The sequence below is a fragment of the Sciurus carolinensis genome, chromosome 3 (assembly GCF_902686445.1).
Source record: "Sciurus carolinensis chromosome 3, mSciCar1.2, whole genome shotgun sequence".
Lineage (NCBI taxonomy): Eukaryota > Metazoa > Chordata > Mammalia > Rodentia > Sciuridae > Sciurus > Sciurus carolinensis.
The window spans coordinates 148,975,493-148,994,435 of record NC_062215.1 but is presented as its reverse complement, the minus strand read 5'-3'; the positions used below and the strand labels follow the sequence as shown (position 1 = coordinate 148,994,435).

Here is an 18,943-nt window from a genome sequence, read left to right as displayed (position 1 = left end):
TGTTGCTCTTATTTATCTGCTTCATTTCTTGGAAAGAAGTCCTAGAAATGAGGAACTTTGGACTGGGAAAAGGCAAATAATCTACTGATGACTTCTATAAAATTCAGAGTGATCTAGGCAGTGTGATTTTTGGTTTATCCCCTCTGCACTAGAGTTAAACTTGTCATAGCAGCAAGTAGAACAGAAATTAGTACAAGTTGAAAATGTTAATCAAGATATAACTATAGAATTGAGTTGGATTCTTGGATGTCACTAACTGTGTGACATTAATAATTCAGTTCCCTTCTCTTATCTTCATATTATGTGTTTTCAAAACCTGAGAAGTATTGGGTTAGCTCAGAGGTTCTGATTTGGCTAATCTTTGAAATTCAGCTAGAAATGAGTTTTGTTTTTTTTTTAACTACCCACCTGGAATCTTAATACTAGATCTCCTGGGTCAGAACTTAAAAGTTCCTGTGAATTTGTTTTTAATAAGTTCATCAAGTGATTGGACTCCATGATTTCTGAAATTGCTTGTTGTCACATTTTCTGTAATTATTTGGGTTCCATAGGTGAGAATACATCTCTGAATGATAAGTATATTTAGAAAAGTGAAACTCATAATCTTGATCATATAATCATAAGAAAGCCTTTAGTCTCTGTTGTTGACATCATTATCGTTATTTTGTTGCAGAAAATTTGGGCACTGTGCCTACAGTCCAGCTGTTACAGGAGGTGGCAGGCCGTTTCAGCAAGCTGTGTTACTTAATTGGTCAGCATGGAGCCTCCCTGAGCAGCTTCCTTCAGGGGATAAAGGAAGCCAGGAGTTTGGTCATTCTGAAACATGCAAGTCTCTTCTTGGATAGTTATACAGAGCAAGTATCCAGTCCCGTGTCATGTTCAATCTCTGCAGGGTTATTCTGCCAAGGAGAACAGCTCCTTAATCAGAAGAGACTAGATTAGGGAGAGTGATATAAGGTAATAGAAATTGAAAAGCAGTATTTTAATCTTAATCCAACTGTAGTTCTGCATTGCTAAAATTCAGTTTTCTTTAATAGAAAAAAAAAATACCGAATTCTCTTATTTCCTTCTGCATTCTGGCAGAGTGATTGATAGTGTACATAATTTACATAAAATGTACTATAGTAAATCTGGTTATTTTGTTTACTTAAGTAAATTTTAGTAAAATTTGAGGAAATAAGAAACTAAACAAATTATTTTAAGACCAACTATAAACATGGAGCTGTTCTGATGTCTGCTTTTATTGTTATATAAATGGAGGATTATCGCGTCCCCTCTGGCCGCAGAGAGAGACACGACAAATGTCTGAAGCTTTGGAAGTTTATTGTGCACAGTTCCTCTCCTACACTTCTCTTACTCCTAGCTTCTGCGTACTCCCAGCTTCCAGCTTGGCTTCAGCCTCCGCCTTCGCCGCTTCTTCCGCTTCTCCCTCTTCTTCAGCTCCCCGCCGCTTCTGCCGCTTCTTCAGCTTCTCCCCCCTACTCTCCCACCCACCAGGCTTATATATACTTCAACCAATCAGGGGAGAGTACACGAGATAAACGCGGACAGCTGCAAGCATAGGATGGGTACACGAGGGGGGCATGCTCTAGTCACATCGTTAACTAGCCAATCATTGGAATTCGCTGGTTGTTTACTGTATAGCTGGCCACTTTTGGCTCAGCGTCAGGCGCCATCTTGACCATGCCCAAGGCTGGGGGTCCCGGGAACCCCCACAGATCCCCCTTCTTTAATATTAAACTAAGGCTCGGGACCGTGTCTGTCTTAGGCTGAGTGGTCAGCATATGTCCTTACCCGTCATCAGAGCCTGCAGAGCATGCTGCAGCTCCTGTCTTAGGTCGGTACACAGCCACCTCCTTCATTACCCGTCCTTGACTACCGGTCCAGCATCAAGAGCCATACGAATGGGGGGCTGTCGGCCTTTAGGGCAGTCATGGCCTGATGAAAATAATTTGATCTCTCTATTGGCTAGCTCGTAGACGCATGCCAAAACGAATGAAGAGAAGAAGGCCAAGGCAGAGAGGAGTACCACCATAGCTCCTAAGCTTGCCCGCTGTTTGACAAATCTATAAACAGAAGAAAAACCATATAGCCATATTAAATATAGAAACAATATACATCCCAATGGAGTTACAATATGGGTAACACAAAGCAGCTCTCAGGGAATAAACGCATCCCAGTCCCAAAAGTTCTTGCAGGGTATCCACTTGTTCTTATAATGAGTCCATTCTCTGGTAGAGTCTCTGTGGTCTGTAAGGCTGCAGCTGCATTCTCGGCCAAATGATCGTTGTCATGGTTGTGTCAATGCTGCTACTGCAAGGACTGTATGATCACGGCTGTTGCGATGTCAAAGCCTCTCCTGCTTCTCGACAATTGCACTGGCAATTCTATATCTGCAACAGAAACTAGGACTGGTAGGAAGATAGAAATGTGCAAATTGCACAGGTGGCAAAAGAACCATTCCAGCATTGTGAGAGATAGCACACAGTTAGTGAACAGTCAAGAGGTATTATTAGAAATGTTAGTTGGCAGAAACATAAAAGGGAGGAAATACACAAGCTGACGTAGGAGGAAAAGCAATATCACAGCTAGGGTCAGCAGAACGAGTTGCTCTACTCTGGGTCCGATTTGTAGTATGATTCCAACGGCAAAGTGCAAAAATTCCTCCTGTTAAAGCAAAGAAAGGCTAGAAATATCCTTGTCACCAAAAACAGCACGACCTGAAAAATCATCAATAGAATTGACAGGCTTATAGAGGAATTGGTGAAAAGCAAGAAAAGGAAGGATAAAAAATGTGTTAGTTAGAAATGAAAAATATGGCCAGGCTAACAATGGCCCATAGGTTCCAGGTTTGCCTTTCCGTCTGAGTTTTTGTTATTGGAGGAAGGCTCAGACTCGCCATTGCGAGGAGGAGCAGCATCACTTGCATGCTGTAAAACTCTGATTAGCCTTTCTGGAATCCAGACTGGAGTCTGTTGATCCTGTGGGAAAATACAAACAGACCCTCGGACCCAACGAAGGACTGGATCCGGTCCTTTCCAACAACCTGTCAGGATATCTTTCCATTTTGCCCATACTTGAGGAGTATTATGGGGATTATAATGTCGATCAGCTGCAGAATGGCCGTCCCTATCCAGAGTTAAGAAATTTAGAATGAAAAGAACTAAATTAAGTTTATCTTTAGGAGACTTGTAGGAGGCTCCTATTCCCCCTTTTTGTTTATTTAAACAATTTTTTAAAGTAAGATGTGCTCTTTCCACAATGCCCTGTCCCTGAGGATTATAGGGGATGCCAGTGACTAATTGGATGTTAAGTGTTTGTAAAAACAACCGGAAGCTTTTGGAAGTATAAGCAGGACCATTATCTGTTTTAATAACTTTAGGTATGCCCCAGCCAGCAAATGCTTGTAGGCAGTGTTGAATGACATCTTTTATCTTTTCTCCAGAATGAGCGGAAGCCATAATGACCCCTGAAGCAGTGTCTACTGACACATGTACATACTTAACAGTACCAAATTCAGAAATATGGGTTACATCCATCTGCCAAATATGACCAGGCAGCAGTCCCCTGGGATTAACTCCAAAGGATTGTACTGGGATTAAAGGAGCACAATGTTGACAATTTTTTACTATTTGTCGAACCATACATTTAGATATAGGAAATTTTCTGCTCAAAGTAGTGGAATTTACATGAAATTTTTCATGAAAGAGTTTTGCCTGTTCCTCCATGGAAAAAACAAAAATTGATTTGGTAGCCATATCTACCAAGTCATTAGCATTGGCCAAAGGTCCTGGTAAATTAGAATGAACTCTAATATGTCCTACATAGAATAGATGTTTATGCTGTAGGATAAGGTTTTGTAGTGTGGTAAAATAAGAAGCTACCGTGGACATGGAAGAAATATGGGGTACCGTTTCAAGAACCTGTAAAGCGTTAACGATATATAAGCTATCAGAAGATTGAATGACTGATTATCTGCTAATTTAAAGGCTAATATTACAGCTGCAAGTTCAGTAACCTGTGCGGAGTTGGGTGGAACTATTATGGTGTGAAGTTGTTTACTGATAAGTACTGCACCTACTCCATTTTTGGAGCCATCAGTAAAAATGGTTACACAGTCTTTAAGAGGCTGGACACTAGTCACTTTTGGAAAAATTATGGGAGTATTTTTACAGAATTGAATCCAGGGATGTTGGGGATAATGGTTATCGAACTGAGCTGAAGTGGAACAATATAATACTGACCAATCATCATCATTATTAATTAGCCATTTAATTTGCTGAGTGGAATAAGGAGTTATAATAATAGACGGATGGATTCCAAAAACAGTAATGCAAGATTCTATTCCCTTGAATATTACCTGAGCAATAGCTTGGGGATATGATTGCAATGTTTTAGCCGGAGAGCTAGGGAGATTTATACTTTGCAGAGGTCCTCCTTGCCAAACTATGCCAAAAGGGGTATGCTTCTCTGAGATTATGATTAAACTTAATGGTTGAGTAGGATCACAACGATCAACGTAACACTGCTGAAGTCTATTCTCTACTAGCTGTAAGGATATCCGTGCTTCGGGAGTAAGTTTCCTAGGGGAATTCAAATCAGGATTACCTTTTAATATATCGAATAAAGGTTTTAATTCCCCTGTGGATAATTTTAAATAGGATCTGATCCAGTTATTGTCACCTAAGAGTTTCTGAAAATCGTTCAGGGTATTCAATTGATCTGTCCTGATGGTCAACCTTGTTGGTCTGACTGTAGTAGCAGTGAGCCTTGTACCCAGATATTCTTGGATCTCCTCTAATTGTAATTTTTCAGGGGCTATCATTAGTCCTCTCTTTTCTAATGCTTGAGTTATAAATTGTAATGCTTCTAACAAAACTTCTTTTTCTGGATGGCAAATAAGTATGTCGTCCATATAGTGATAAATCAACAATCTCTTAAACTTTTGTCTAGTAGTTGTTAACGCTTTATCTACGTATATTTGACATATAGTAGGACTGTTAGCCATACCTTGAGGCAACACAGTCCATTCGAATCTCTGGTCAGGCTGAGTGTGATTAAGAGAGGGCAAAGTAAAAGCAAATCTCCAACAATCATTTTTGTGTAAGGGTATAGAGAAAAAGCAATCTTTTAAATCCAGAATAATAGTAGGCCAATTTTTTGGTAGTGCAGTGACAAGAGGGAGTCCACATTGAATGGGTCCCATAGGGTACATTTGTTCGTTTATGGCTCTTAAATCATGTAATAACCTCCATTTTCCTGATTTTTTCTTTGTTAAGAATATTGGAGTATTCCAAGGAGAGGTAGAATGTTGTAAATGACCTGCTTGTACCTGCTCTTGTACTAACTTATGAGCTGCCTCTAGCTTTTCTTTTGTTAGGGGCCACTGTGGAATCCAGCAAGGCTTATCATCTTTCCATATTATAGGGATTGATGGTTTATCAGTGGCCCCTAGGAAAAACCCAATCCATGAGAATCATTTTTTGGTGGAAGTAAAGGCAGTGGTTGGGTAGATCCTTGACTATGTCTTCCTAATCCTTTTTTATCATCATAGTTCATATTTTGTAACATATTTCTTACAGGAGTCCCTTGGTAAATCTGATCAGTGGTGAGTTTCATATCCATTTGCTGCAGGACATCTCGTCCCCATAGGCTAACAGGAACATTACAGACATATGGCTGAAATATTCCTGTGTGTCCCTCTGTATCTTTCCACGATAATGAGGAAGCACTTTGATTGGGGCTCTCTGCTACTCCTAAGCCTCTCAAGCTCTGAGCTGCTGTGATCAATGGCCAGTGCTTTGGCCAGACCATTGCGCTAATAATACTTTTGTCTGCCCCCTATCTAATAAACCTGTAAATTCCATATTTCCCACTTTTAATTTTAGGAGGGGCCTCTGTTCCATATCCATAGTAAGGTTTATTAAAGTGGTTCCTGTTGATCCAAAACCTCCTTGTCTTTTATTTGTATTTTTACTGGGCCACAAAGAATGTCGACTGGGCAATATAAGCATTTGTGCAATGCGATCCCCTGGAGAGATGACCGTAATTCCTTTTGGTGAAGAGACCAAGGCTTTTATTTGTCCAGTGAAATCAGGATCAATAACCCCTGGGTGTACTATAAGTCCTTTTAGTGTTGAGGAACCTCTACCTAGTAATAGTCCTACACTGTTCTGTGGGATTTTTTCATGCCAATCAGTATCAATCATCTGCACCCCCATATCTGGGGTTAGTATGAGTCTGGAGGTGGCACAGATGTCCAATCCGGCACTTCCTGAGGTGGCTCTGCGCTCCCCTTCTCTGTGGGAGGATACCACCGTCGGGGAACTTGTTGAATTACCCCGTATATTTGTTGCGGGCCCCGGGGAGGGCCCTGTCTCCCGTTTTTTTTGAAGTTCAGGATTCGACCCTAGGAAATTATCCTCCCTATCTCTAATAGGCTGACAGGCACTATTCCGATGACTTCCTCTTCTGCATCTTGGACATAGCCCAGGTCCGGTTCCCAGGTTATTCTTTGTATAGATGTTCCCACCCCGGGCAAAAGGTGGCCTTTTGTTTGGACAAGTGGCTTTTAGATGTCCCTTCTGTCCACACACAAAACATGATCCTAAAGACTCTTTATTAGTTCTTGAAGGGAACCTCCCCTGGGCTTGTGCAAGTGCAGCAGACAGCAAGGTGGTTTGTCTGTCTATGGCTGCTACAAAGGCACTGCTCTGCTCTGAAGTATCATTTACATCTCTACACACTTTTAAGTAGGCGGACAAGTCTTTGTTTCTCCATGGTCTTATGGCCTCCCTACACCACCTGTTAGCTTGTTCGTAAGCCAACTGTTTTACTAGGGGCATGGCTTGCTCTGCATCTCCAAAGATGCGTGATGCTGTCTGAATTAGCCTATCGACAAAATCCGCATAGGGCTCACTATTCCCTTGAGTTACCTTTGACAACTGGCCCTGCAAATCTCCTGCTCCTTGTAATGTTTTCCAGGCCTTGGTTGCAGCCACGGCAATTTGCACATAGACTGCTGGATGATAATTAAGCTGTGCCTGAAGGGTTTCATAAGGTCCTACGCCCATAAGCATGTCCCTATCGATTTGGGGATTCCCCGCTGCTGCATTTCGGCGGGCGGTGTCCGTAGATATTTCTTGCCATGATGTTTTCCACATAAGGTACTGTCCCCCAGACAGAGCGGCCCTAGCAAGATTAGTCCAGTCCTGAGGCACTAAGTTTAATGATGTCAAAGTATCTACCAAGGCTATAGTAAAAGCTGACTGAGGACCATATGTGCTAACTGCTTCTTTTAACTGTTTCACTATTTTAAAGTCTAAGGGTTGGTGGAATCTTTGATTTTGAGCATCCTCAAAAACAGGATACGCTACAGATCCAAGATGACTCCATTCTGAGCGTAATCCAAAACCGGACGCTTCATGAGGGGGTTCCCTATTTATGGGAGGTGCACTAGGCAACACGAACACTAGAGGGGGCTTTTTATCTAGTCTTAATCTTTGTACTCTTTTTTCCAATTCCTCTCCCGATAATTCCCCTTCCGATAGTTCCTCATCTGAGTTAGTTCCTTTTTCTGAATTTTGAGAAAGATATGAACGTTCCTCTTTTATTTCTTCCAAAACCTGTCTTCCCTCAGCTAAAGGTTCGATGAGTGAAGGTTTTTTGTTTTTATCTTGCAGACAGGATTTAATAAGAGACCAAATAGCCATAGTGCCTACTGGCAAAGGATTTTGCCTATCCGCTATACGAAGGTCTTTCCCCAGCTGTTCCCACTGTAGGGTATTCAAAAGGCCCTCATCCAAAAACCAAGGGGAAATCCTTTCCACAGTATCAAGAAATACTTTAGCTGTTTTTTCCTTCAATGGCGTCCCATGGTTTTTCAATAACTCCCTAAGGGGTTGCTGCATTCTGAATTTAGACGTTTCAGACCCCATTGTTACTAATTTGAATAGCTTTAGTTATGGTAATTACAATAACAAACAGTAGCCTAGCCGCCAGGAGCAACAAAATTACTGAAGGGAAAACTATCAAGTGCGCATTAGAATTTTTATAGCGGCTTTTCATGTACTACCTAATTGGACCGCTCCAAGCGTGTTCCTACTTTCACTTTAATTAGACCGCGTTTCACGCGTCAGGACCGCTAATGGCGTGTCCCGATACCCCCCGACCCGTGTTCTACGCGTCAGGACCGCTGATGGCGCGTCCCGATACCCGCGTTCTATGCGTCAGGATCCCGATACCTTTCAACCGGACCGCACTCCGCGTGTCCCCAGGACCGCCAATGGCGCATCCTGACACCCTTTAACTTTTTTTATAACCGGTTTAACTTGTATACAAAAAAATTTTTTTTCAAATATCTTACCTTGTTTTCTTTTATAAGGCCTTCATCTTCCCGGGTTTCGGCACCAGTTATCGCGTCCCCTCTGGCCGCAGAGAGAGACACGACAAATGTCTGAAGCTTTGGAAGTTTATTGTGCACAGTTCCTCTCCTACACTTCTCTTACTCCTAGCTTCTGCGCACTCCCAGCTTCCCTTCTCCCAGCTTCTTCCAGCTCCCGCGTACTCCCAGCTTCCAGCTTGGCTTCAGCCTCCGCCTTCGCTGCTTCTTCCGCTTCTCCCGCTTCTTCAGCCCCCGCCGCTTCTGCCGCTTCTGCCGCTTCTGCCGCTTCTGCCGCTTCTGCCGCTTCTGCCGCTTCTGCCGCTTCTGCCGCTTCTGCCGCTTCTGCCGCTTCTGCCGCTTCTGCCGCTTCTGCCGCTTCTGCCGCTTCTGCCGCTTCTGCCGCTTCTGCCGCTTCTGCCCCCTACTCCCCCACCCACCAGGCTTATATACACTTCAACCAATCAGGGGAGAGTACACGAGATAAACGCGGACAGCTGCAAGCATAGGATGGGTACACGAGGGGGGCATGCTCTAGTCACATCGTTAACTAGCCAATCATTGGAATTCGCTGGTTGTTTACTGTATAGCTGGCCGCTTTTGGCTCAGCGTCAGGCGCCATTTTGACCATGCCCAAGGCTGGGGGTCCCGGGAACCCCCACAGAGGATTTAAAAGGCCTACTACATTTTACAAAAAATATTTCCTCAAGAAAACACAGAATAGTTATGGAAGGTTCTTTCTATGTTTTTAAAGTAAAATGTCCTGGGTGTATTTGAAAATTTAACTTAGAAATTTTCTCATTTTGTCTTAATTTGTATTTTGATATTAGGATTTGGGGCATACTTTAAGTATTATTTTAAAGTATACTAGTTTATGCTGCTATGCTGAAGTATGTGTTGGTTTTATTCTTTATTCATACCTCATCCATGAATTTATTTTTATTCCTATAGATGGGACAAATGTAACTATATTTACAATTTTTTTTTATTCTACCAGCTGTTGAACCCAGGGATGCTTAACCATTGAGCCACATTTGCACCCCTTTTTATTTTTTGTTTGAGACAGGGTCTTGCTAAGTTGCTTAGGGCCTCACTAAGTTGCTGAGGCTGGCTTTGAACTTGTGATCCTCCTGCACCACTGGGATTATAGATGTGCGCTGCCACACCTGGCATATTTATGAATTTTAAAAATCACTTTATTTGTAGTAAAATTCATATCACCTAAAATTTACCACCAGAACGGTTTTTTTGAAGTCTGGAACATCTTGAGTTATTTTTATTAAGAATTTCCCTTCTTTTTTCCTACCATACAGTAGTTTTCTTGTTCCAGAACTGCATATAAATGGAATCATAAAGTACATATAAGACTTTTACTATATATACATATTTTTTTTTGTTATGGGAGATTGAACATATGGGTGCTTTTACCACTGAACTATGTTCCCACCCATTTTATTTTTTATTTTGAGACAAGGTCTCACTAAGTCTCTGAGACTCTTGCTGAGTTGCTGATATTGGCTTTGAACTTGTGATTCTCCTGCATCAGCCTCCTGAGTTGCAGGGATTACAGGCATGCACCACTGCGAGTGGCTACTATGCGTACTTTTCAGGTTCATCCATTTTGTTTTGTGTATCAATAATTTGTTCCTTTTTAAAACTGATTAGTTTTCCATTAAATGAGTATACCACAGTCTGTTTACCTGTTTGATAGACACCAATTGGGTTTTATCTCCTGGTTTGGGTTATGAATAAAGCTGTTATGAGTATTATTGAGCACGCACACATACACACACACAAAGTCCCTTCTAGCTATGCATGATGGCACTTGCCTGTAACCTCAGGGAAGAGGGGGAGGCTGAGGCAGGAGAATTGCAAGTTCAAGACCAGCATGGACAACTTTGTGAGACCCTGTTTCAAAATATAAAGGGGCTCTGAGGAGGTATCTCAGTGGAAGAGCATCCCTGGGCTTAATCCCCAATACAAATAATAAAATAAAATAAAAATCAGAATTTCCCTTCTCATTTGGTGCACTGGCATATACCTGAAATCCCAGTGACTGGAGACGAAGGCAGGACAATCTCAAGTTTAAGGCCAGTCTCGGTCACTTAATGAGACCCTGGTTCTGGTGGGGGCGGTGGGGAAACAGGATCTGGGGATGTAGCTCAATGGTAGACTGCCTCTGGGTTCAATTCCCACTATGACCAAAAAAAAAGAGAGAGAGAAAGGGAGAGAGAGAGTGTGTTTCTTCTCTCTCACAATAAGTGTGAAGTTAATGTACTTGGCTCAGAGCAGTTTGTCTACATCTTTAGCAGTGTCAGCATGTAGTCAGCATTTTCTAATATTATTTCAAACTCTTTAAACACATTTTTGTACCTTCAATATTATTCATTGTCTGAAGATAATGAATTCCCTTCAGGTTTGGGAACCTGAAGGGAAGATTAAATTTTCATTAAAAATTCAACAACTTTAATCATATTTTTTCTAGTTTGTTAGTTACCATTTACTATCTGCCAAGTAAACTCAGCATCTTCACAACTTCAAGTGCTTTTAAAATTTCCTGTTTACTAATCTTTCACTAAAGTGGCATTTACTGCCCCTACCCTCTTGTGATTATCACACAATCTGCTCTTCTCTTCATTCCTTTACAGTTCCTGAATGTTGATATCACAAAAGTTCTGAAACTCTTTGGTGAGATTTCAAGAAGCATCTGTTCCAGATACTTGCTTGAAAACTCTTGAAGAACTAATTATTTACATTTTACCACTAATTTACATGTGTTTTCTTTTTTGCTCAAGGTATTGCACATCAATTACAAATTTCCTGGTTATGGGAGGATTCCAACTTCTTGCTAAACCTGCCATGTAAGCAAATGTGTTCCTCCAGTTATCCTAACATCCAAAGATTATATTTTATAGTGCTGGGTGTTTTTAAGTGCCCAGGGAAAGTCTTGACGTGATCATTTTACTAAATGAATTAAAGTGTAGACTTGTGGCTTTGAAAATAACAGGTAATGGTGTCATTTGGTCTTGGTTATTCCCTAAAACTATGGAATATATGATTCATTTCCTAGAACATAGCACCTAAACATATATTTTCTGAACAAAGGTACTATCTAGTAAAAGACTTTCTACACAATATCATGCATATTATCCAATCCCAAAATTATTAACTTACTTTTTTTTCTTCTTCCTCCAGTGATTTCCTAAATAAAAACCAAGAGCTGTTGCAAGATTTATCAGAAGTGAATGATGAAAGCACTCAGTTGATGGAAATACTCAATACGTTATTTTTCTTGCCAATCAGACGGCTTCATAATTATGCAAAAGTTTTGCTGAAGCTTGCTACTTGTTTTGAAGTGGTAAGTTCCCATATGTACCCCCGTTGGATACTTATGAAGCTAAGCATCATAGTAGTTTGTTTGGGTTAAGCCACTATAAGATCTAAAACTTCATTAGTATTCCCGTGTCTAATTAAATTTCTTTAGGAACATAAAAGAGTATAACTGGGTAAATCCTGTTTTCTTTGCTGTAGATTCAGCTTCCTTTCAGGACCATATCCAAATGGATTCTATTCACTTTATGAAACTGCGTCTAAATTTGAGACCCTGTTATGAGTGCTGCTCATTCAGTAGTTGTCACTGTCTGGGAATGCATACTGAGTATGAATTACATGGAACCTTTTATAACCCTGGCCTCTGTATAATGGTGTACACTTGTGAGGTAGTGGAGTTACCACCTGGCCTGAATTCATGGTAGATGTATGCCAGGTGTTTGGGTCACTGTAGCAAGTGCTATGAGAAATCTCAATTATAGGATTTTCTCCAATGTTAGCCAGTCCATTTTCTCTGTAAAGCTAACCAACTGGAACCCTAGGAAATTAGCACCACTCCAGGATAAGGGTGTAAGAGCTGATGCTGAGATATCACTTTTGAAATTATACTGAAATGTGTGATTTCGTTTTATTTCTACTCTGAAGGACTCTTGGGAAACCATAATAACTCCAAAATTCCTGAAAATATTTTTAATTTTGGAATATATTTCCTGATCTGGACAGATTTTAGTCTCCAGAGTGACCCAGGAACTGATAGATGATTTCTATATTTGGTCCTTGTGTGATTTCCTGTCTTTCCTTTCATCTAGTTTCACTTTAACCCAGACTGATCGAGTTTTAGCTGTGCAGGTTTGAGCCACCAAATAACCCAACAAGATACAGATTTCACCTCAGTGTGGCCTCAATTGATCAAAAATTTTGTCTACTATATCAACTTAGAATTGTTCAGGGAGTCTGGTGGTGTACTATTTCCATTCTGAATGACCTAATTCTGTGGAATAATCAAGACTGTTTGGTTTGTCAGTCAAGTCCTTGCATAATCTAACCCTCTTTTGTTTCTAGTCTTAAATTCTCCCATGTCTGATACGTTAGTTATGTGCTTTATATTTCCTTCCTGAAGTACCCTTAACACCATCCTTATTATGGAAACCTTAAAGACCTGGCTCCAGAGTTATTTTTTTTCTTGAAAATCAAGCCCTTTCAGCCTACCTCTTCTTCTTCCCGTTCCCAGCTCTGAAGAGTTAGTCTGTCTCTCCTCTGTGCTTTGCCAGCTCTTCATTTCTCCATTGTGTTTTACCAGTGCTTCTTATCACAGTGTATGGAAATCATCTGTGAATTTTTCTCAAACACACCTGTGTTCCATTGTTTTAATTTATCATTTAGTAAGTCTAGGGTACAACATAGATCATCATTTTTTGTGTGTATTTTTTAAACCTCCCCATTAAAAAATAATAATATTTAGTATTTGTTTAATGCATTTCATGTTCCAGTTTGCTTTTGTGTGTGTGTGTGTGTGTGTCTGTGTGCTGGAGATTGAACCCAGGGCCTTGTGCATACTAGGCAAGCACTCTACCAACTGAGCTATATCCCCATCCCATGTTTTAGTTTTTGAATCTCCATATCAAACCTGTGAAATAGGTATTACTACTATACTACTATCCACCTTTTGCAGATGAGAGAATTGAAACTCATCAGAGAATATTGCCAGTTAGAATTCATATCAGGCATTCTGACTTCAGAGTAGTCTTCTTTTAACCACTTTACTTCCTATATTGTCTGCTGATATATAAGCTATTAAAAAAATCTGCATTATCCTGTATATGTTTTTCAATCATTTTTGCCTACTTATAAGCTCCCAGAAGACAAATCTCATGCCTTTGGTCATTTAGATACTCATTAAATGATGCATTTTAAGATCACTGGGATTACAGGCATGTGCCACTGCACCCATAAATCTCTTACCTTCTGCTCATTCAGCACATGGCACAGCAGTTGTATCCTGTCATACATTTGGTTCTCAGAGCTGGCTTTGCAAGGTCAAAACTATTTCCATGACAATACTAACACATACATTTGTCCTTTTTTTCCTTGTTGTGATTTGCATTAATAGTGCAAAAGTAAAGATGGTTAAAACTGCTGATACCTTAGCAGGAATCAGACAGTGGTAAGACACTGTGCTCTGTATTAGCCTTGTACCTGCAGTTTAAAACCAAAACAAAAATTCCAGTTTCCCTTAAGAATAAAGAAGCAGTTAATTTAACCTCAACCATTAAGTATATGTCTTTTTAATTCTTGTGTGATAAAAGGGGAAGTCCCCATAGAGCAGTTCAGATATCATCCCAAGTTCTTCTCAAGAAAAAGCCCAGTGGCTGTTGAGTTGAGAATATGCTATTTTTCTTTTTTAACTTGAATGAACAATTTAAATGGACAGATAAACTATGGTTATTCAAATTTGAGTATTTTTAAATATTGTCTCAAATATAAGTAAATGAACCTGTTACTTCAAGGGAGAACAACTGATGATATTTGTTGCCAGTGGGAAAATCTGAACTTTTTAAATTTTTTCTTTTTTTGGTATGGAGGATTGAATTTAGGGGACTTTATCACCAAGCCTCATTCCCAGCCCTTTTTACTTTGAGGCAAGGTCTCACTAAGTTGATGAGGCTGTCCTGAAACTTGTGGTCTGCCTGCCTCAGCCTCCCAAATCGGTGGGATTACAGGCATATGCCACTGCACACAGCAAATCTGGACTTTTATAAGCAAAAATTAGAATGTCATACATCAGTCTGACAGTTTTCCAATACTTAGGACTTTTTCTGATAACATAGATGGTAATATTAATGATTTTTGATATTGTATATATAAATGTATCCACATTTGGAAGATATGTGTAACTTAGTATTTTCCAATTGCCCCATCTACAGTTTTATAGAATCATATATGATGACTTAAAGTGCAAGACACCCTAATGGATTTTTTTTTTAATATAACAGTACAGAAAATTTCTTGCTGTGATTTCAGATTCTACTTTGTATCTACCCACTAAGAAACTGTCTTAAGTTTTAATATGTATCAAAGGCAAATATCTTCAATTATTTTAAATGGTATTAAAATATTTCTTCCTTTTCCAATTATCTATCTTTATAAGGCTGGATTTTCTTCATATATTTCAACCAAACAAAAGCAGAAATAGAAATAGATATCTGACTATTATTTTTTAAGTGATAATGAAAAGATTTGAAAAAATGAAAGTGCCACTTTTCTCTCTTAAAATGTTTTTTGTTTTGGGAAATACAGTTGTTTGTCATTTAAAATCTTAATTTTATTTGGAAATGAATAAATATCTTTAAAAATATTTTTATTTTCTAAAGTGACAGTTAATCAGTAAGTATACCCTAAAGAGACTCTGAAAATAAAACATTTGAGACCTCCTGTCCTATCCTGAGTGTCCTCTGCCCTCTCCTCACTGATAACTGCCAGCATGTGTCTTCCCCCACCCCTTGCTTTATTCCCCAACCTCATATGGACATACTGACATAGTTTTTTTTAGAAATGAATCTTTTTCTCAGTTCCCTTTGGTGTACCACTTCTGTCCTTGGGATGAATTTTCTCCCTCAATTAAATACTGCATCTCTAAATCACACTATGACTATAGATTCTGGACAATTGTTTTATATTCTTTTCTTTTTTTTCTTAATTATTGGCCTCTAGACATCTCCAGAATATCAGAAACTGCAGGATTCCAGTTCTTGTTATGAGTCTCTTGCTCTCCATCTCGGCAGGAAAAGGAAGGAAGCAGAGTACACCCTGGGCTTCTGGAAGACCTTCCCTGGAAAAATGACGGTAATCCATGCCAACTGTCATTTGTTACCCCAGCAAACAGCAGGCATTTCAATAACATTTGCCATCATTTTCTTGGTTTCTCACTTGTTATTAGTGTTTTAATGATCCCATCATAGCAATGGGGCTTTAAATACCAACACCTCCCTTCATTTCTAGGAATCCTCTAAGGTTTACCTTCTTTAGTTTGTTCTTGTCTTCTTTCTAATATCCTTGGGGCTCCAATTTTATGAGGTGTTTGGAGCCCATGTAAATTTAAGTCTAACACCACGCTGAGCTAGACCAGTAGATTCCCTAAATGTGATTTGTGTCTGCTTCATTTTTTTTTTAATTTTTTTTTTTTTTTTAGTTGTAGATGGGCACAATACCTTTATTTTATTTATTCATTTTTATGTGGTGCTGAAAATTGAACAGTGCCTCACACACGCTAGGCAAGTGCTGTACCACTGAGCCACATCCCCAGCCCCTCTGCTTCATTTTTTCTTTGCATGTTATAATAATGTGGATTATTCAACATGGTGTTTGTTTTTAATTCTAGGATTCCTTGAGAAAACCAGAGCGTCGACTGCTATGTGAAAGTAGTAACCGAGCCCTCTCTCTGCAGCATGCTGGGAGGTTTTCTGTGAATTGGTTCATTCTGTTTAATGATGCTCTGGTCCATGCTCAGGTAGGCCACATTCCTAACCTTAAAACAGGCCTTATTCTTTTTTTTTTTTTTTTTTTAATGTATTTTTTTTTTATTGTAAATGGACACAATACCTTTTATTTTTTAAATTTATTTTTATGTGGTGCTGAGGATTGAACCCAGTGCCTCACAACATGGTAGGTGAGCACTCTGCCACTGATAGGCCCTATTCTTAATGACTTCAATCAAGTGTTGCTTAATGACATTTTAAGAAATGTGTTAGGTAACCCTGTTCTACAAACATAGAATGTGCTTCACAAACCTGGATGGTAGAGCCTTCAAACACACCTGTTGTTCTCTGGCTAGAAACCTGTATAGCTGGTACCTTACTGAGTACCATAGGAAACTGTAACACAATGCAAAGTATTTGTGTATTTAAATGTATCTAAGCAAGTTTGTTTGCATCAGTATCACCACAAACACATGAGTAATGTATTCTGTGACAGGAATTTTTCACCTTTTTTATAATCTTATGGGACCACCATCATGTATGTGGTCCACTATAGGCCAGATTGTCAGTAGGTAGTACATGACTATCAATTTGTGTTAAAAATTACTATGATTTCTCTGTAACTGTTGAATAAAAGAGAATGTTTAGCTGCAGCTTGCATTTGCAGTATGGGCTGGATTTCAAGAGTTTTTGTGTGTTTGTTTGTTTGGTGTCCAGGACCAAACCTAGGACCTCTTGTTCCACTAGGCTTGGGCTCTATCACTGAACCACACCCCTAGCAGAGAGTGTTTTTATTTTCCAGCTTTAGAATGAGTGTCATCCATCTAAAGGAAGTCACTAAAGCAGAGATGGCAAGGCTCACTGGGGTTAGCTATGTTATGGGGATTCAGTGGCAGAGATGGTAGCACCCTCCTGGACTTAACCATTGCAAGGGATTATGCAGCAGAGATAGGCCCACATGGGCAAAGGGCACGCAGAGGATGTGGGCAAAGACCCCAGGTGTATATGGACTTTCACAGACATACCTCCATGTTCTCTTGTTTCAGTTCTCCACACACCATGTATTCCCTTTGGCCACACTATGGGTGGAACCACTTTCTGAAGAAGCTGGTAATGTGTAAGTGCATTTCCTCTTCCCAGCTCACCTCCGCAAATTCTCACCCTCTGTTACTCAGGTCATTTCCTTACATGTTTCAAAAAGAAAAAGGAAAAAAAAGAAAAAAAAAAAAAACAAAACTCAGGAGGGCTTGGAAGGCTGTGTAATCAGACTTACTTCCTAACACATTCAATGGTAAAGATGGCCCATTGTGAAAATCATGAAAAATCATGATTGAAAGTAGAAAGGCATCGTCATTGCTCACATCCAAATTATTAACACAGAGCAAAGTAGTTCTGTATTCTTTCCCCTACCGTGGGACTCATAGCCAGAGCATTAGCATTTACATTTAATTGATGTCTGCTCCTTTTGAAATAGACTGCTTTTCATATTTGAGGATTGATATTATAATGACAGTTTGACATACCTGCTGGTATTTATCCTTGTGAACATTTTAGGAATGGCCTAAAGATAACTACACCTGAAGAGCAGTTCACTCTCATTTCATCAACACCCCAGGAAAAGGTTAGTCCATTATGGTATTTTCTTTCAGTCTTTGGCCTGGCTATTTCTGCCTCTTATGGTAGTAAAGAGAAAATAAAAATTGTTCTTGCTTGACTAATAATCCACAGTTACATAATTCTTCATTAAACCAAAATCATGGCTTTTTTGTTTTTTTCAATGTAACATAATCTTAAACATAGTAATCAATTCCAAGAGCCAGTTAGTATTACTCAACTAATAAGAAAAGCATTAGGAGACAGAAAAATTACACCAAAGAGAAGTGGAATTAAAGCAGTGTTTGATGACTTGTTGCCTTAAGCTTATTGACATTTACTTTCTGTTCCTAGACTAAGTGGCTGCGAGCCATAAGCCAAGCTGTGGATCACGCTTTGAGGGGAACATCTGATCTTCCACCCTACGGAAGTGGTAGCAGTGTTCAGAGGCAGGAACCACCCATTTCACGCAGTGCCAAATATACTTTCTACAAGGATCCTCGCCTGAAGGATGCTACTTATGATGGGCGCTGGCTTTCGGGGAAGCCTCATGGCAGGTGAAAATGCTTAAGATTTGTCCCTGGGATGAGGACAAATTAAAGTCACATTATGGAAAAAGTATTGATTATCTGAAACATTAGTTGACCTTATTATTATTCTTTACTTACACCTTCCAGAGGGGTCTTGAAGTGGCCTGATGGAAAGATGTATTCTGGCTTATTCAGGAATGGCTTGGAAGATGGGTAAGAAAATTATTTAAAGCATGAGAGTAAATTCAAATTTGATCACAAGTTACGTTCACAGTTTCTTTTCAAACATGCAGTAGATTTTGTTTTGTTTTTTAGAATTTATTAGTACTTATACTGCAGATGTCTGTCCATAAAGGGAGCTGGGAATATGGGGTGCAGACTCTGATTTACCTTGATAGCTGTGTGGCCTCAGTTACACTGCCTTCCGTCTATTAAAATGGGACCATGCTTTCCATCCATCTCTTAGTTGTAAAGACTGAGAACCTTGGGGACTGTTGATGGTGAGGTCGTCCAGTCCGCAGTGCCCCCTTTACACAAAGAACAAGAGAAATTTTCCTTTAGTTTTAAATCATCTTTAATTTTTATGGTATATGTGTCAAAAGGTCAATCCTTTCTCTAGCCCCACTGCACTTTGC

At 39.7% G+C, this 18,943-nt stretch overlaps 1 protein-coding gene across 3 annotated transcripts in view; it reads left to right on the top strand.

The window, feature by feature from the left end:
* Als2 (alsin Rho guanine nucleotide exchange factor ALS2) overlaps window positions 1-18,943 on the top strand; it is an 82,478-nt gene that overhangs the window by 39,591 nt on the left and 23,944 nt on the right. For 2 of the 3 annotated variants that reach the window (XM_047544251.1, XM_047544250.1), the window contains exons 11-19: window positions 674-854; window positions 11,176-11,241; window positions 11,576-11,738; window positions 15,422-15,553; window positions 16,089-16,217; window positions 17,232-17,302; window positions 17,740-17,806; window positions 18,133-18,335; window positions 18,456-18,521. In XM_047544251.1, the coding sequence (XP_047400207.1) occupies window positions 674-854; window positions 11,176-11,241; window positions 11,576-11,738; window positions 15,422-15,553; window positions 16,089-16,217; window positions 17,232-17,302; window positions 17,740-17,806; window positions 18,133-18,335; window positions 18,456-18,521 (1,078 nt within the window). Of the gene's footprint in view, window positions 1-673; window positions 958-11,175; window positions 11,242-11,575; window positions 11,739-15,421; window positions 15,554-16,088; window positions 16,218-17,231; window positions 17,303-17,739; window positions 17,807-18,132; window positions 18,336-18,455; window positions 18,522-18,943 lie in introns of those variants that run through there. The other variant, XR_007107669.1, reaches the window with a different exon arrangement.